This window comes from Panthera uncia (assembly GCF_023721935.1).
Source record: "Panthera uncia isolate 11264 chromosome C1 unlocalized genomic scaffold, Puncia_PCG_1.0 HiC_scaffold_3, whole genome shotgun sequence".
Classification (NCBI taxonomy): domain Eukaryota; kingdom Metazoa; phylum Chordata; class Mammalia; order Carnivora; family Felidae; genus Panthera; species Panthera uncia.
In genome coordinates, this window is record NW_026057584.1 from 44,405,195 (window position 1) to 44,424,249 (window position 19,055).

General features: G+C 35.6%; 2 protein-coding genes across 3 annotated transcripts in view; one reads left to right on the forward strand and one right to left on the reverse strand.

Moving 5' to 3' along the window:
* The window catches only part of OSGEPL1 (O-sialoglycoprotein endopeptidase like 1), a 31,696-nt gene extending 15,904 nt beyond the window's left edge, over positions 1-15,792 (forward strand). Inside the window, exon 9 of the mRNA XM_049615347.1 lies at positions 15,061-15,792. The gene's annotated coding sequence lies outside the window, so the exon portion shown is untranslated. The remainder of the gene's footprint in view (positions 1-15,060) is intronic.
* ANKAR (ankyrin and armadillo repeat containing) overlaps positions 1-19,055 on the reverse strand; it is a 73,036-nt gene that overhangs the window by 4,243 nt on the left and 49,738 nt on the right. For both annotated transcript variants that reach the window (XM_049615338.1, XM_049615337.1), the window contains 6 exons: positions 14,777-14,883; positions 12,762-12,884; positions 5,946-6,104; positions 5,146-5,263; positions 2,398-2,507; positions 698-894 (listed from right to left, as the gene is read on the reverse strand). In XM_049615338.1, coding sequence (XP_049471295.1) covers positions 698-894; positions 2,398-2,507; positions 5,146-5,263; positions 5,946-6,104; positions 12,762-12,884; positions 14,777-14,883 — 814 coding nt within the window. The remainder of the gene's footprint in view (positions 1-697; positions 895-2,397; positions 2,508-5,145; positions 5,264-5,945; positions 6,105-12,761; positions 12,885-14,776; positions 14,884-19,055) is intronic.

Sequence of the window (19,055 nt, forward strand, 5' to 3'; positions counted from 1 at the left end):
AAAAATTGGTTTCTGGAACCATGATGTATTGGATCTTATTCTTTTCTATTATTATAGAGTTAATACTGTACCTTGAATAGTTCTGTTTCCTACACATAAATAGTGCTAGTTGCAGAGACTTGTAATGCAGCTACATCTACTAAAGAAAAGAAAATGTGCCCATTCTAAGGAGATTCTCCTCTCCCTTTTGCAGAAGCTTAAGCTATAATGAAACTATAACACTGAAGCAAAATCCTCCGAGTAAATAAATGCCTTTCAGACTTTGCCATAACTCCAGTCACCGAGTCTGATTTAGCTGTTTCTATCCTGGGAGTCTGGCCTAACTTTGAATCAGGTTCCGAAGTCCCATCTGATGCCAAGGTCATGGTGGCATTCCTGGTCAGCTCAAATCTCTCAAGTATATCCCCAAAATGGCTTCCTGGATCAGACTTGGAGGCAACCAGAATCCCAAAAAGCTTTCTGAAATGTGAATAATCTTGGCCAAACAGGATCCCCAAGATCTGGTTGTGTTCATGCCGGCACAAGAAGTTCTGTTGCAAAATCAGAATTAAAACAGGCTTTGGCAGTGGACATTTAGAATGAAGTTTATCTCTTGGTATACAAGGCACAAAAATAGTTCCCCTTGTTTGAGCTTCCTTAAACTTTCTTACAAGTTCCTTTATCGATAATTTCAACTTCACATATACAGACACAATACCTTAATGCAGGAAGTCCCACTCGCTGTTGCATCTGAAATTCCTTTAGAAATGCTGGGTTAATACTTGCATCTCTGCTGATATTATTTGTTAATCGAAGGAACTGATTAGGCTTATTTCTGCATTCCTTTAATAGGATGCGGAAAGCACTTGCGTTGTAAGTTAAGTAGCCAAGAGCACAGGAGCAAGCTGTGCGAACCTAAGTGAAGAAACAGTTCCTCCATTGAGCTAAAACATCTAACACATGTTCTCATTAAACATTTCCTAAGAAAGTCTTTGTAGCTATGTTTAACAAACGTGTGTCAACCAATGGCAATCTATACATGGACGCATAACAACGATGTTTTCAGAGAGAGAGATGTCCACTGCCACTAATTACTAGTAGTTGTTCTCAGTCCTGACTGCATTTTAGAATTGCCAGCAGTTAAAAACAACAACAAAAACCCACCAACTGAATCAGACTCGCTTGGGGGTAGAATCTGGGCATTTGTATTGTTTTTTAAAAGTGCCACAGGTGATTCTAATATGCAGCCAGAGTAAGAACCATTGAGTTTGAAGTAGGACAGTGGGTCTCAGTCTTGATTGTGCATTGGAATCCCCTTGATAGTTATGAAAATTACTTGTGCCTAGGTACCACCCCTAGAAGATCTGATTTAATTATTTTGGAGTGCAGTCTGGACACTGGAATTTTTCAAAACAGCTCAGTTGATTATAATAGGAAACCAGATAAGAGACGATAAGATAAAAACAAGTTTAAAATAAGACACTCAGGAAAGCAATTCAATTTTCCACTGGCAAAAACAGAAAAAGTAGATCTTTCCTTTCTTAAAGGGAATACCCTCAGTCTGTGACCCTGAAGTAATTAAGTTACTCATATGATTAATTATATTCCTGGGCAGTTCTTAGAAAATCTGTTAGTGGTGGCCTAAGAACTGTCATAGAATGAACAAAAACCACACACATCCCGGGTAACAGAGGGTTCATATACTGCTCTCTACATTGGCATCTGACTGCTTTATGTGCCCATATAACTTCCATACCTTGAACAGTGGTTCTCAGTGTATGGTCCCTATGCCATCAGTTTCAGCTTCTAGGAACTTGTTAGAAATGCACATTGTAGGGCCTATACCAGATATATTCAATCAGAAACCCTGGGAATGGAGCCCAGCAATCTATGGTGTAACAAGTCTTCCAAGTAATTCCTATATTCCCTGAAGTTGGAGAAACACTACCTTAGACCTGGAGGGGGGAAGTGCAGGGGAATACTTAGAGGCAAACCACTACTACAGCCAGCCCAGCCTTCTTCACACTGTCATCTCTAATCCTGTTTGGCAGATAAGGAAAACTCCAATAGATTCCATTTTCGTGCATTCCAAATAATCATAGAAATGACTTAGTGACATCACTGGTTAGTAAATAACCAGTTTTTGTGAGAGAGTTTATAAATATTTTAATTACCAATTTCCATATCATCAGTGTACTTATTTGTAGATTGAATCTTAAGTTATTGAAGTTAAATGTGCACATGTTGTAGGAACAGAACTGTGGATGGCAGATACTGTACTAGAAAACTCCTCTAATTTTGTATTGGTAACATGAACTATTATATAACATACTTAACCTGTGGAGAAATTAGCCCACAAAAGTGAGAGGCAACTTACATTTTTAGAATATTCAATTATAGAAAGACTTTTGTTTTTACCTCTTCTTTTTCTGAATACAAATGATAGCAGAGCCGTTGGATTGTCCCTAATGTGGCAAATGCTTCTGGAATACCAGCTCTAGAATGAGCCAGGCTAGCTATTAAATTTCCTGCAAATAAGAAAAAAAATGCTTGTGTTATTTAAATGACATAAACTGATATACTGTACTTTTGTTCATTTGCACATATTGTTAAAAAGGGTTGAGTCACAAGACATCTCTGTTAATGAAGAAGATCTGAGAAAAAGCATGTATATATTAAATGTGGAAGTTTTTCCCCCAAATTGTGATTTGGTTTTCTGTCACAAACAGTAAAAATTAATTAGCTTTATCTAAGAGTGGGGAATTTTGAAAATCAGAGGTTTTTATCCCCATGGCTTCAGAATATATTTTGTTTTGAGCTTTAGCATTTTTACATTTTTTTAAGTTTATTTATTTATTTTAAGAGACAGAGAGAGCACATATGAGCAGGGGAGGGGCAGAGAGGGAGGGAGAGAGAGAATCCCAAGTAGCTCTGTGCTCAGAGCTCTCTGCTGTCAGCGCAGAGCCTGATGTGGGGCTCAATCTCATGAACCATGGGATCATGACATGAGCTGAAAGCTTAACCAACTGAGCCACCCAGGCACCCCTGAGGTTTAGCACTTTTTTAATAACTATGAACATAATGATTGAACTACCATAAAAAGTTAGTATGTCCTCTTTGTAGTCCAGATTGCTTTGAGTTAAGAGCTTAATGGTATTTTAAAACCAAGCAATGTATTACTAACTTAAACTTAAAATCATTGAAGTTTTGCCATAAAAACAAATGTTTGGGGGTTGAAAATAAGATAATTCAGTAATAAAATAAATGTGCAGCTACCAGCCTACAACCGTTTCATTCAAATATGTGTTTTATTTTTAAAGCATTCATGTGATATTGTTTCACAATATTGTTGCTGTGTTGGAAAAAGTGCAACACAAATTTTAATATATAAAGGCATCCACCCATATAAATGTGGATGGATACTTTATTGAGGTATTCATTGGGTTTTTGTTCTTGTATTTTTTTTTTTTTCTGGCCTTCTTTATAAACCAAGGCCTTTGTATTTATTGTTTCAGGATGGGGAGGGATGGGTTGTATGGCTTGGAGCAAAAATTGTCTTAAGACAATCTTTTTTTCAGGCTTATATATTTTTAAAATCTATGTGTATAGAAGGCATTATTTTAGGTGAAAAGGACAAAGGAAGAGAGGTGTCTCTGAAGATGAGGAGCAAGAAATGGGGAACAAATGGAGGCAGTCAGAGACTCTAAGACTAAGAAGGAGATGATAGGAACAGGAGCTTTGAGTGGAGAATGCTTATGTAGTGCACATAGGAAAACTGGACAGTTGGCAACAGAAATCCTAGTCTTTGCAAAACTTCTGTGCCTTTGGAGCTTCTTCTGGGAACCATGTTGACGTAGACCTTTAGCACAACACTTATTTTACATTATATCTGCGGCCTGAATATCCTGCTTTGCTTGAGATACCCCAGACTCTGGAGATGCATATGACTCTGATGGTGGAGTGCAGAGAAAGGCCCAGTAATTTTTGAGTTTCAGTTCCTACCAGCCTGAGACAATATGTGAAAGCTAGTATAATATGGTATTTCTTGCACAAAAGAGTTTGTGGAGTAAAATTTAAACCCACTACAGTTGTTTCTCAGAGCCATAGAATTACTATGACTTGAATTAAGAATGCTATTTAGATAAAAAGTATTTAATAATTTCTTTTAAACATGTTTTTGTCCTAGTTTCCATCAGAAAGTTTTTGTTTGCATAAATTTTCCTCCCATCTCAAGTAAAAATATAATTCCATGGCAGCAAGTATGATTTCCTTTCCTACCTTCTATGATCCATTTCAGTTAAAAACAAACAAACAAACAAACAATTTATTTTTTGGTAGTAGTCACTCCACATGGTTGTCATCCTGATACTGTTTCATGTTGTGTTGAGAGTGATATATCAGGGCGCCTGGGTGGCTCAGTCGGTTAAGCGTCCGACTTCGGCTCAGGTCATGATCTCACGGTCCGTGAGTTCAAGCCCCGCGTCGGGCTCTGTGCTGACAGCTCAGAGCCTGGAGCCTGTTTCAGATTCTGTGTCTCCCTCTCTCTATGCCCCTCCCCTGTTCATGCTCTGTCTCTCTCTGTCTCAAAAATAAATAAACGTTTAAAAAAAAAAAGTGATATATCAAGTCAATTAGCTTATTATTAATTTTGAAAGTTAGCTCTGGAGGAGATACAGTTACACAACTAGCATTAAGTGTGCCAAGAACTCTGTTGGACTATTTTGCTTTGCTATATTGCATAGCAACAAAGGGAACTCTTTAAATGTTAGCAAAATGTGAACAATTGATCAAAAGAAAACCAGACAGAAGTATAGCAGTATAAATCTGCCATTACTTTCATAAATCAGTGTGTAAACTTTGTTGTTGGTAGCTCATAGTTTAATTCTCATTTTCTTTCTGGAAAAAATAATTAGAGGTTTGAAAAAGTAAGAAATCAAAAAGGCCATGTTCAGAGTTACCCTGCTGCTTTTTGGGGTGCAGAGTAGACTCCCATTGTTCCATGTAGGCTTACTGTGGAGTTCATGTAGATTTATACCAGCTCATTCTTCAGACCATGTGACATAGTATCAGGCTTATTATTTTATTATTGCTCAGATTACAAAAAATTATTTTTGAAAATAGTTTTATGTAGTTGTTTTATATAACTACCTTCTAGTTATTTCTTACCTGTCAAGACAATAGTGGTAGAATGAACTGAATACAGACTGTCAACTAAAATAGTGACACCTCTTGCAGACAAAGTAATATGGTCCATGTCTATAATGACTTTAGCTAATATAATAATCTGAAAACACAAAGAAGCATAGAATCATTGAATGTTTTCTATTTGGCTTCTCTAATTAAGCTTTAATGTTTTTTGGCTACTTCTCAGGAAGGTTAGAGGGGTAATTTGGTATTATTCAGTAGAAGAAAAGCAAGTGGCAGGGGTGTGAGTTAGAGTGCTTGTCCCTATCTGATTACTGCAGTGAACATGGCAGGCCATTGCATTCTTCCTACAATATTTGCAGGTTTTCCATTCTTGAAGTATGGGTTCATAGAAAATATTTCTCCTAAATGTTATAGGATAGAAAAAGAAGAGAGAGAATAAGAAGAACCCATATACATCTAGTTGTCATGGGTTGAAGAACCAGTGTGATCAGGTAAAGATCTGCAGTTAGAAAACATGTCTTGGATACTACCATGTTTTTCTGCCTGTAATATGTGGATGATAAAAATAATACTATCTGCCCATCAACCTGACAGGGTTCTTATAAGCATCAGATAAGGTACAAAGGCAAAAAGTGCTGGTAAAATGAAGATATCCTCATAAATAACAGGGATTTTATGAGGTGGAAAGGGCTGGTGTGAAAAATACTGCAAATTTTACAAATCAGTAAACACTTTTCCAGATTAAAATTTTTTCTAATTTTCAAGTTTTTGACTAAAAAGACACTTATGGATTTGAAGTTTTAACTTCAGTTTTGTACCTGAAATGCTGCCATTGCCTTCTCAGTTTCAATTGTTGATTCAAGAAAAGGTTCAAAAATTGATATGGTCATTATTCCACTTTCCAATATTAAGTATTGTTGAAGGCGATTATTGAAGGCAAAAAGGGTTAATGCATAGCCTGCTCTTAAACAAACATCCTAGAAACAGGAGAAACATGTGTTATCTTTTTTTCTTTTTTTAACTCAAAAAGGCAGGTTTTAGGTTTATTTATTTTTATTTATTTTTAAGAGAGAGAGAGAGCCAGCAGAAAGAGAGGGAGAGAGAATCCCAAGTAAGCTCTGTGCTGTTAGTGCAAAGCTTGATGCAGAGCTCAAATTCACGAATGGTGAGACAATGACCTGAACTGAAATCAAGAGTCAGACACTTAACTGACTGAGCCACCCAAGCGCCCCACATGCATTATCTTTAACTTAGTTCGTTTATTATGTTACTCAAGGTAATAGATTTTGAATTCTCGCCCATCTAAATACATTACATTCTTATCTCTGGGAGTAAAACATGACATCATTGGGGAAAACAGGTAATAGAGTCAACCCAGGATGTCATTGAACAGATTAAATAGAGAAGTAAGTTGTGGCTTCAGGGAGAAGAGAGAAGTAATTTTCATATTCAGAGGGAATGTTAGTTAATAACTGTGCAAATAAATACCTAAACAGTAATAGGAAATTCCATAATTTCACTAACCCTCAATTTTTTTGTTTTAACATATTTTTATTTTCATTTCAACATTTCAAAGTAGAATTTGATAAGTCAAAACTTCCTTGTATAGCATACTATATATTACATGTTATGCATTGTGGGATGGTCTCTATCATCTCTCAAAATAAGTTCATTTGTAAAATTCTGTACTATATCCTAAGAGGTAAACGAAAGATGATTTAAAAATCACATTTTAATTTTCTGGGACTTGGCAAACAGAGCAAAAGCCAATTCTTAGAGTCTGTTCACTTGCCAAAGATGAACAAGTATGGTAGATCTTCCAGAAAGACCCAAAAGATAGAACTTTATCACTAAATCTTATTTTTAATATTTTGCTTGAACAGTATAGTACAGAGAGAACCATTAATCTTAGCAAGTTTTCTTCTTTCAGTGTTAATCATTACATAAAAGTGCTATATGTGCATACTAAAATATTTACCAATAAAATTATATGATGCCTGAGATTTTCTTGAAAAATAATATAGGAAGAGCAAGTGGATATATAGATGAAATAAAACTGGCCATGAATTGATAAGTGCTGAAACTGGGTCATAGGAATATTTAAGTTCATTGTGCTACTCTTTTATTCTGTATGTGTTTGAAATTTTCCATAATAAAAATTATGTACACACAAAGTAGTCACCTGGCCATAAGCAAGAAGAAAAGTATTAGGAATACACAAAAGAACAGGGTCCAATGAATGAAGCAGGTGGGAACAGGCTGAGAAGAAAAGGAGAATGATTAAGAGCAAAATGAGTAGTAGAAGAAAAAGGAGAAGGGTGTCCCTGAGGAATAAGCAATGAGAATAAAATGTGGAATGAACAGAGAGAGAAGAAAGGTGGCTTAAAGAGTCAGTCAGACACAAATTCAGTCTCCTCACCCTATATTCCCCATATTATTACAGCAGCACATCTCCATTTTTTCATATACCACAGTACAGTAGAAATCTATATATTAATAAATAATGCTTTGAGTTCATTTCTCCCCTCATAACCCTCTTTTCTTCCTCCCAAATCTAAAACTGACAGTTGGCAGTTTTCTTCCCTAATTGCTAAATGCACTATAGACAACAAAAGTTCTCAAATTTCTCTAGGGTTAGTGGTATCCAAAGTATGGCCCATGGACCAATGACAGTCGACAAAATGGTTGACATCAGGATTACAAAAACTGGGAATTCGAATTTAAAAGGAACAGCTCTTCCTTATAGTTAAATACCAGCTAATAAATCTAGAAAGATGTTTATGGCAGCATTATCAACAATAGCCAAATTATGTAAAGATCCCAAATGTCCATTGCCTGATGAATGAATAAAGATGTGGTGTATATGTATATATATGATGGTATATTACTCAGCCGTAAAAAGAATGAATCTGGTCATTTGCAAGGATGTGGATGGAGCTAGAAAGTAGTATGCTAAGCAAAATAAATCAGTCAGAGAAAGGCAAATAACATATGATTTCACTCAGGTGGAATTTAAGAAGTAAAACAAACATAGAGGGGAATAAAAGAGAGAGGAAAACCAAGAAACAGACTCTTAACTATAGAGAACAAACTGATTGTGATGAGAAGGGAAGTGGGTGGGGAGATGGGTTGAGTAGATGATGGGGATTAAGGAGGGCACTTGCAGTGAGGACCGGTGTTGTACGTAAGTAATGAATCACTACATTGTACACCTGAAACTAATAGTACACTGCATGTTAACTAACTGGAATTTAAGTATAAATTTGATTTAAAAAAAAAAAAAAGAGAGAACTTTCAAAAAAATTGTCGTTAGCCAAATACCACAGTAATCATTGCTGCATCAGTAGATGCTAAAATTGTTGAGCAAAAGAATATGCAAAACAGAATATTTGCACAGGCTCAAAATGTCTCACCTTAAGATACTTATTAAAAAAAGGAAGTACAGTGACTTTACAGTGGAGAAATATGGCAGATACTACCTTAACCAAGTACCCAAAGTTAACATTGCCAGTTATAAGACATAACAGCACCATGTACTTCCTGAAATGATGCACTGGGCAGGTGAATGAAGAAGACCACATCATTTCTATGGTATTCTTGCCAAAATGCATCACCTCAATTTAATCATGAGAAAACATCAGATAACTCAAATTGAAGGGCATTCTACAAAGTAACTGGTGTGGACTCATCAAAAATGTCAAAATCATGGAAGACATGTAAAATCATGAAAAACAAAGGACTGAGTTTCACAGATTGAAGGAAACTAAAGGGACATGACAAATAGATGTAATGTGAGATCCTAGATTGCATTCTGGGACAGAAAAAGGACACTGGTGGGAAAATTGGCAAAATTTAAATAAAGTTTGCAGATTAGTTAATAGTATGGTATCAATGTTAATTGCTGGCTGACATCCAGGAAAGCTGGATGAAGGATATGCTAGAACACTCTACTATTTTTGCAAAATTTAAAGTTTTTGTTGTTTTAATTACCCTACCCATTACAGATTGCTGGGGGAAGGCTTTCCTTTATCACAAAGTTTGAGAAGCACCACTAGAATAGTGGGTGACTGAGAGTTGAAAGGTCATAACATTTCAAATATCATAAAATTTCAAAAAGAAAAATTTTGATGCGTCCAGGACAGAAGAGATTTGTTTATTGGCTCTCTAAGCGTTAAAATTGCTACCTTTCAACTGTATCAAGAGATGCAGAAGGGCATTATATCATAATCAAGGGGTCTATCCACTAAGAAGACCTAACAATTGTAAACGTTTATCCACCAAATGTGGAAGCACCCAAATATATAAATCAATTGATCACAATCACAAAGAAATTCATCAGTAGTAATACCATAATAGTAGGAGACTTCAGCACCCCACTCCCAGCAATGGACAGATATCTAATCAAAAAATCAACAAGGAAACAATGGCTTTGAATGACACACTGGACCAGATGGACTTAACATATATTCAGAACATTTCCTCCTAAAGCAGCAGAATATACATTCTTCTCCAGTGCACATGGAACGTTCTCCAGAATAGACCATATACTGGGACACAAATCAGCCCTAAGTAAGTACAAAAAGATCGAGATCATACCATGCATATTTTCAGACCACACCCCTATGAAACTCGAAATCAACCACAAGAAAAAATTTGGAAAGGTAACAAATACTTGGAGACTGAAGAGCATCCTACTAAAGAATGAATGGGCTAACCAAGCAGTTAAAGAGGAAATTAGAAAGTATATGGAAGTCAATGAAAATGATAACACCACAACCTAAAACCTCTGGGATGCAGCAAAGGTCATAAGAGGAAAGTATATAGCAATCCAGACCCTACTAAAGAAGGAAGAAAGATCTCAGATACACAACCTAACCTTACACCTTAAGGAGCTGGGAAAAGAACAGCAAATAAAACCCCAAATCAGCAGAAGACAGGAAATAACAAAGATTGGAGCAGAAATTAATGCTATTGAAACAAATAAACAACAACAACAACAACAAAAAAAACAAACAGTAGAACAGATCAATGAAATCAGAAGCTGGTTCTTTAAAAGAACTAAAATTGATAAACCACTAGCCAGTTTGATCAAAAAGAAAAAGGAAAGGACCCAAATGAATAAAACCAAGAATGAAAGAGGAGAGATCACAACCAACACAGCAGAAATAAAAACAATAATAAAAGAATATTGTAAGCAATTATATGCCAATAAAATGGGTAATCTGGAAGAAATGGATAACTTCCTAGAAACATATACACTACAAAAACTGAAACAGGAAGAAATAGAAAATTTGAACAGACCCATAACCAGTAAGGAAATCGAATTAGTAATCAAAAATCTGCCAAAAAACAAGAGTCCAGGGCCAGATGGCTTTCCAGGGGAATTCTACCAAACACTTAAGGAAGAGTTAACACCTATTCTCTTGAAGGTGTTCCAAAAAATAGAAATGGAAGGAAAACTTCCAAACTCTATGAAGCCAGCATTACCTTGATTCCAAAACCAGACAGAGACCCCACTAAAAAGGAGAACTATAGACCCATTTCCCTGATGAACATGGATGCAAAATCCTCAACAAGATATTAGCCAACCGGCTCCAAAAATACATTAAGAAAATTATTCACCACGACCAAGTGGGATTTATACCTGGGATGCAGGGCTGGTTCAATATCTGCAAAACAATTAAAGTGATTCATCACATCAATGAAAGAAAGGACAAGAACCATATGATCCTCTCAATAGATGCCTAGAAAGCATTTGACAAAATACAGCAGCCTTTCTTGATAAAAACCCTCAAGAAAGTAGGGATAGAAGAAACATACCTCGAGATCATAAACGCCATATATGAATGACCCAATGCTAATATCATCCTTAATGGGGAAAAACTGAGAGCTTTCCCCCTAAGGTCAGGAAGGGATGTCCATTCTCGTCACTGTTATTCAACATAGTATTGGAAGTCAGCCTCTGCAATCAGACAACACAAATAAAAGGCATACAGATCGGCCAGGAGGAGGTCGAACTTTCACTCTTTGCAGATGACATGATACTCTATATGGAAAACCCAAAAGATTACACCAAAAAACTGCTAGAACTGATTCATGAATTCAGCCAAGTTGCAGGATATAAAATCAACGCACAGAAATCAGTTGCATTCCTATACACCAACAATGAAGTGACAGAAAGAGAAATCAAGGAATTGATCCCATTTACAGTTGCACAAAAAAACCATAAAGTACCTAGGAATAAATCTAACCAAAATCTATATGCTGAAAACTATAGAAAGCTTATGAAAGAAATTGAAGAAGACACAAAAAAAATGGAAAAAGATTCCATGCTCCTGGATAGGAAGAACAAATATTGTTAAAATGTCGATACTACCCAAATCAATCTACATATTCAATGCATTGCCTATCAAAATAACACCAGCATTCTTCACAGAGCTAGAACAAATAATCCTAAAATTTGTATGGAACCAGACAAGACCCCAAATAGCCAAAGCAATCTTGAAAAAGAAAACCAAAGCAGGAGGCATCACAATCCCAGACTTCAAGCTATACTACAAAGCTGTAATCATCAAGACAGTATGGTACTGGCACAAGAACAGACACTCAGATCAATGGAACAGAATAGAGAACCCAGAAATGGACCCACAAATGTATGGCCAACTAATCTTTGACAAAGCAGGAAATAATATCCAATGGAATAAAGACAGTCTCTTCAGCAAGTGGTACATAAAAATAAACCCAAAATGATTGAAAAACCTCAATATAAGACAGGAAGCCATCAAAATCCTCGAGACGAAAGCAGGCAAAAACCTCTTTGATCTTGGCCATACCAACTTCTTACTCAACATGTCTCCGGAGGCAAGGGAAACAAAAGCAAAAATGAACTACTATGACCTCATCAAAATAAAAAGCTTCTGCACAACAAGGAAACAATCAGCAAAACTGAAAGGCAACCGACAGAATGGGAGAGGATATTTGTAAATGACATATCAGATAAAGGGTTAGTATCCAAAATCTATAAAGAACATATCAAACTCAACACCCAAAAAACAAATAATCCAGTGAAGAAATTTGAATGGAATGGAAATGGATGGAATTGGAGAGTATTTTGCTGAGTGAAATTAGTCAGAGAAAGACAAAAACCATATGACTTCACTCATATGAGGTCTTTAAGAGACAAAACAGATGAACATAAGGGAAGGGAAACAAAAATAACATAAAAACAGGGAGGGGTACAAAACATAAGAGACTCATAAATATGTGGAACAAACTGAGGGTTACGGGAGGGGTTGTGGGAGGGGAGATGGGCTAAATGGGTAAGGGGCACTAAGGAATCTACTCCTGAAATCATTGTTGCACTATATGCTAATTTGGATGTAAATTTTTAAAAATAAAAAATAAAATATTAATTAATTAAAAAAAGAAAAAAATTGCTACCTTTCAAAGATGAAATAAGTCAACTATGAAAAATATGGAACAATATTATTTCATTATTACAAACTAATGATCTACCAAAGAGATTTTACATTTCTTATGTAATATATTTAAATATTGCTGTGCAAAAGACATAATTTGAGGATATGGTCTAAAAACCATTCTACATGAGCTTTAACATTTTGTAAAGGCATTACCTTATCTTGTGAGTGAAGAAGATGAAGGACATCGGCATACTTAAATCCTTCATTTTCTTGTAATTCATTCTGTAACAGATCATTCCCTAGGACAATGCATGCCAAGGAAAATGCCACTTCAACCTAAGTATGTAGAAATTAGTTTATTTTTCACTCATGGTTTATCAAATCACATATTTCATTATATAAACATTTATATGGGATATACTAATTCAACTGTGTAATTCATTGATTCCAATTCTCTAATAATAGAGTGGCATTTACAATGTCCGAAGCAATGTCCCTAGCAATTTTTAACAGCTGGGAAAATATCCTTCCTAAGTGTGCCATCACCAACACAAAGCTCCGTTTGAGAGGGGGTTGGGGAGCAACCAGAGCCAGCAGGAAATGTGAGGAGGTATTATCTTAAGTGCATAGTTGTATCCTTTCCACATCTAAAAAAGAATTTTTTTTTTTTAAATCCTGGCCTGGAATAAAAAACTTTTGAACTGCTTGTTAGCTGTTGACCGTTGAATTCTAAGGCTTCAATGGAAGGCCTATCAATTAAGGAAAAAATTCCCAAGACCGGGAAATAGTCCTGAAGAATAGTTTTGCTCTAGTTCCAGGGTCATTTAATTCACATTCTGAAGCCTTTTAGGAGGATGTAAATGAACTTTGTTTATTTTCGGGACTCAAGATAAGTTTTTTAAGATTACATTATGCACTTCTATGAAAAATGTTATGAATTTGAAAAGCATGCTTATTATTTCAAAAGTATTTTGTTTACTATAGCATCTTATTTGAAGTATTGAAATGTATTGATGTTATGTTTTTAACAAGTTGAAGAACTCATTGAAAGCATATACTGAAATATGGATGGACACAATAAAAGTAAACTTTGTTTAAAACATGAAAATGCATGTTTTAAAATAAAAATGTATTTTTATGTGGAAAATTCCATGGTCTTATGAAATTTATTTGTACTTTGAAAGTCAGTGTAGTTTTTCATATAATTCAAGCCAAAAAATTGCAAAAATATGCTCCTTCCTTCTGTTTCCCTAATTAACTCCTATAATAGAATAATCTCTTTCATAACCAGAAAAGCTGCATAACTTCTAACATCTTTTCTTTTTTTCTTTTTTTAATTTTTTTTTTAAATGTTTATTTATTTTTGAGACTGAGAGAGACAGAGCACAAATGGGGGAGGGGCAGAGAGAGAGGGAGACACAGAATCGGAAGCAGGCTCTAGGCTCTGAGCCATCAGCCCAGAGCCCGACGCGGGGCTCGAACTCACGGACCGTGAGATCGTGACCTGAGCTGAAGTCGGACGCTTGACCGACTGAGCCACCCAGGCGCCCCCTAACATCTTTTCTGGTAACACCTTCCTTAAAAGAAATAATTCTGTATTTGCTTACATACTTCTGTTTTCTCATTTCCAACAGAACTCATACCTAATTTTGAAGAGAAAAATGTATTTTTTGTTGTTATAATTTCCTGCCTGGCCAACTCTAGATGTCATAAATCTCCAAAGGATTTGAATATATGCGAATGTCATTTTATTAAAGGCAGTTCACCAGAAGTGAATAGAAGAGTGAATGACTCTTAAATAACTTGTAAGATATCTGTAATGTTCACACTGGTAGAGGTAGGGCTGTTTTGATGGTTAACATTGACAGGAATCACTTAAATTTGAGAATTTTTGCTACATAAATCACATATCCTCATTATCCCCACCCAGTTTTAGCAATCAGTATCTGAGGAAGTAGGGAAGAAATTCTGTGAATAACCAAATATCTGAGGAATAAAATTTTGATGAGTAAGGACACAAGACTTAATTATTTGAAAATTTAATATTTTAATAAAATTTACTTTATCTTTACTACTATATTTATAAAGCAACTCTTTTAAACTTTTAGGATAGGTTAAATTTTTCTAGTATACTTGTGAACTTGCATGAAGATACAGTTTATTCTCAGAAAGTCATATTTCTGTTAATTTTTACTGTATCAGAAAAAATATTAAAACCATTTATATACCTTAATGTTAGGAGAAGGGTGATTTCTCAGTAAATGAATAAGTACTGGAAAGGCATTTTCCTCTACAACAAATTGTTGACTGATGGGATTACTTGTATGGGCAACACCTATAAGAACATACATGTCAATAAGATAATATTTCTTTCTATCTTAGAAATGGTAAAGTCAAAAATAGCTTGGTGTATTTGGCTGATAAAGTGTTCTAGCATAATATGGTTAATAAGTTACAAAAGGAAATGCTGTGTCAACACTATTTTACCTGAATTAATTTTTTTTTTTTTAAGTAGGCACCACACCCTGCATGGAGCCCAATGTGGGACTCAGACTTATAAACCTGAGATCAAGACCTGAGCCGAGATCAAGAGTTGGATGCTTACTGGACTGAGCCACCCAGGTGCCCCCTGAATTAATTTTTTTAAAAGGCAGAATGAATAAACATGGAAAAATTACTATTAGAAGTGTGGATGTTTTTCTAATAGTCACAAAACAAAGAAATAAGAATGCTAGACTATCAAGGAATAAGAGTATAATAGCTATCACTTTTTGAAGATTTTTATTTGCAAAGTACTTTACAGGTGCTATTGTATTCCATAAAAAATTATTTTTATAAAAATGACTAGAGTAAATCACCTGGTTAAAAATTCTAGATTCCTTAAATACACATACTAAAAAGATAACCTTACTGTCTCCTTTTATAACATAATACTTAAAATTGTAGGCCTAATTTCAATTTAAAAGTCATCTCTGTCTAGTGAACATGTATAAATAATTGTAATTCTTTTATTTTGCCATCAAAAATCACAACACATATACTGAGGGTTTATATACTTAAATGTAAATACAAGATCAGACCTGTCTTTGAACAATGAAGGAAGTCACCTACTTAATATCATCTGGGGAAGTTTGAAGGAACTGCAGGTAATAGAAAGAGCAAAGAACATGTTTGTTTCCTTGTCCCTAGTCCCCCACTGACCACCCAGGAATATACACAGACACTGATTACATGAATATTCTCCCTTCCTTCCTTCCTTCCTTCCTTCCTTCCTCCCTCCCTGTCTTTCTTTCTTTCTTTCTTTCTTTCTTTCTTTCTCTCTCTCTCTCTCTCTTTCTTTCTTTCTTTCTTTCTTTCTTTTAGAGAGACAGAGCCCACTTGTGAGCAGAGTAGGGGGGAAGGTAGAGGGAGGGAAAGAGGGTGAGAGAGAGAGAGAATGAGAGAGAGAGAATCTTAAGCAGGTTGCCCACCCAGCATGGCGCCTGATGCAGGGCTAGATCTCACAACCCTGAGATCATGACCTGAGCCGAAACCAAGAGTCAGACACTTAACTGACTTAGCCACCCAGGGGCCCCACATGAATAGTCTTGATTCAGCTGACAGATATTGAATGCCTAATGTACCAGGAATTGAGGTAGGAATTAGGACTAAAAAGAGAAATTAGAATGTCTGCCCCCAAGGAGTTTATAGGGGAAGCAACTATATACATGCGGTAAGTGCTTTAACAGAGGTTTAGAAAAATACACTGGAATCACAGAAAGGGGATTGCTCACTTCAGAGTAGGTGGAAAAGGAGTTAAGCAGGGAGATTTCCCAGCGTTAAGGTGCTGTAGGTAGGTCCCCTCAGAATGAATAGCTTTAATAATAATGATTATGATAAAAAGATGGTGGTGTGAAAAGAAGAATACCCTCAAATCTTTGAATTTTCACATGTTAATAATGAGATGAAACTCCATTAGGTTGGGAAAAGAACCACTATAAGAAGTAAGCTGAACAATTCTCACAGCTCACACAGGGCTAAGAATGGTTTGTGCTCTATGGCCAGAGTTCAGATATGTCATAACTCAAGGGATTATACAAGGAATTGAGTCCTTGGAACTATATCATCCTAATGGTGGAGTTAAGTTAGTTCCAGAGTAAAGGCTACTCTAGACTTGTGCTAACAAAGCTTGAAAGCTAGCTGAAAAAGGATCAAACTGATCCCAAGTAAGATAATCACATGCCAGAACAGAACCTAACTGTTTACAGGAAGACCATAAAATCCAGCATCTATCAGTTTACAACTCACAATGTCCAGCATTCAATCAAAGTTTATTATGCATGACTTAAAAATAATACCTAAGATAAAATGTGTACAAAAACTGTGTATTGGAAACTAGGAATCATTGCTGAGATATATTAAAGAAGACCTAAGCAAGTAGAGAGATATGCTGTGTTTATGGATTGGGAGACTTTGAAACAACTTTGAAAAAGAATAGCAAAGTTGAAGGACTTATACTTCCTGCTTTCCAGATTTACTGTAAACTTCCAATGATTAAGACAGTGAATGAGTATAGCATAAAGATAGACAAATATGTAAATAGAATGGAATAAAAAGTCCAGAAATAGACCCACAAAAATTCAGTGGAGGAAAAGATAATCTTTTCAATAAATGGGCTAAAGCAATTGGATAGCCATATGCAAAAAAAAATAATGTCAGCCATATGCAAAAATTAACTTATATGGATCATACATCTAAACATAGAGGAGAACAGAAAGCCTTTATGATCTTGAGTTTGGCAGAGGTTTCTTAAAGAGAACACAAAACTTATGAACTAAAAAATTTTCAATATCAATAAACTGGACTTAATCAAAATTAAAAACTTTTGCTCTTCAAAGGACCCTGTTACAGGGGCACCTGTGTGACTCAGTTGGTTAAGCGTCTGATTTCAGCTCAGGTAATGATCTCGCAGTTCATGAGTTTGAGCCCTTGCTTCAGGCTCTCTGCTGTTAGTGCTGTCAGTGCAGAGCCCGCTTCTGATCCTCTGTCTCCCTCGCTCTCTGCCCTTCCCCCATCTCACATATGCTCGCTCTCTCTCTCTCTCTCTCTCTCTCTCAAAAATGAACATTAAAAAAAATAAAAAAATAAAAAAGACCCTGTCCCAAAAATGGAAGGACCCACCCAGACTGGGAAAAATATATGCTAAACGTACATCTAACAGAGAATTTGTATCTAGAATATATAAGGAATGCTTACAACTCAATAAGACATCACAATTTTTAAAATGGGCAAGATATCTGAACAGACACTTTACCAAAGAGGATATACAAATGGCAAATGAGCACATGAAAAGATGTTCTGCATCACTAATCATTAGGGAAATGCAAGTTAAAACCACAATGAGATTTACTGCACACCCACTAACTACAATGGCTAAAATCCTAATAGTAAGTGATGGCGAGTATGTGAAGCTCCTGGATTCTCACACACTGCTAGGAGGAATGCAAAGTTAAAACACAATGTTGAAAAACCATCTGGCAGTTTAAAAGTTAAACAAACACCTCCCATATGATCCAGCAATCCTACTTTTAGGTGTTTACCCCCCAAAGATGAAAATATTTGTGTCTGTACAAAAACTTAAACACAAATGTTCATAGCAGTTTTATTTACAATAGCAAGAAACTGTAAACAATCTAAATGTCCATCAATGGGTGCATGGATAAACAAATCACAGAATATCCATTTGTATTAATCAGGATTTTCCAGAAAAACAGAACCAACAAGATATGTATGTAGGTAGTTAGGTAGGTAGGTAATAAGTATGTATATCATAAGGCATAAAATTATCCATCATACCATACAATGGAATACTACTCAGCATTATAAAAGTGAACTATTGATATACAAAATAATATGCATAAATATCAAAATAACTGTTGAGTGAAAGAAGCAAGAAAAAAAGTATACCTGTATATCCATCTACATAAAATTCTAGAAAATACAAACTAATCTATAATGATAGAAAACAGATCAGTGGTTCTCTGGGAATGGGAGTATAAAGAGGGAGGGATTACAAAGGTACACAATGAAACCATTGGGGGTGATGGTTATGTTCATTTATTTGATTGTGGTGATGGATATACAGCTGAAAGCATATGTCAAAATTCATCAAATTGTACAGTTTAATGTATTTTTTAAGTTTATTTATTTTGAGACAGAGAGCATGCACAGGGGAAGGGCAGAGAGAGGGAAGAAGAATCCTAAGCAGTCTCTGTGCTGACAGCACGGAGCCTGATGTGGCACTCAATCTCACAAATTGTGAGATCATGACCTGAGTCAAAATCAAGAGTCAGATGCTTAACCAACTGAGCCACCCAGACACCCCCAGTTGAATGTATGTTTATATTTTATGCTATTATATATTTTATTTAAATATTTTATTGTATGTAAATTATGTCAGTAAGTCTTTAAACACCCACATTTAAATTTTTCTAGGTATGTAAAGAAGTAGGAAAATATGGTTCATAA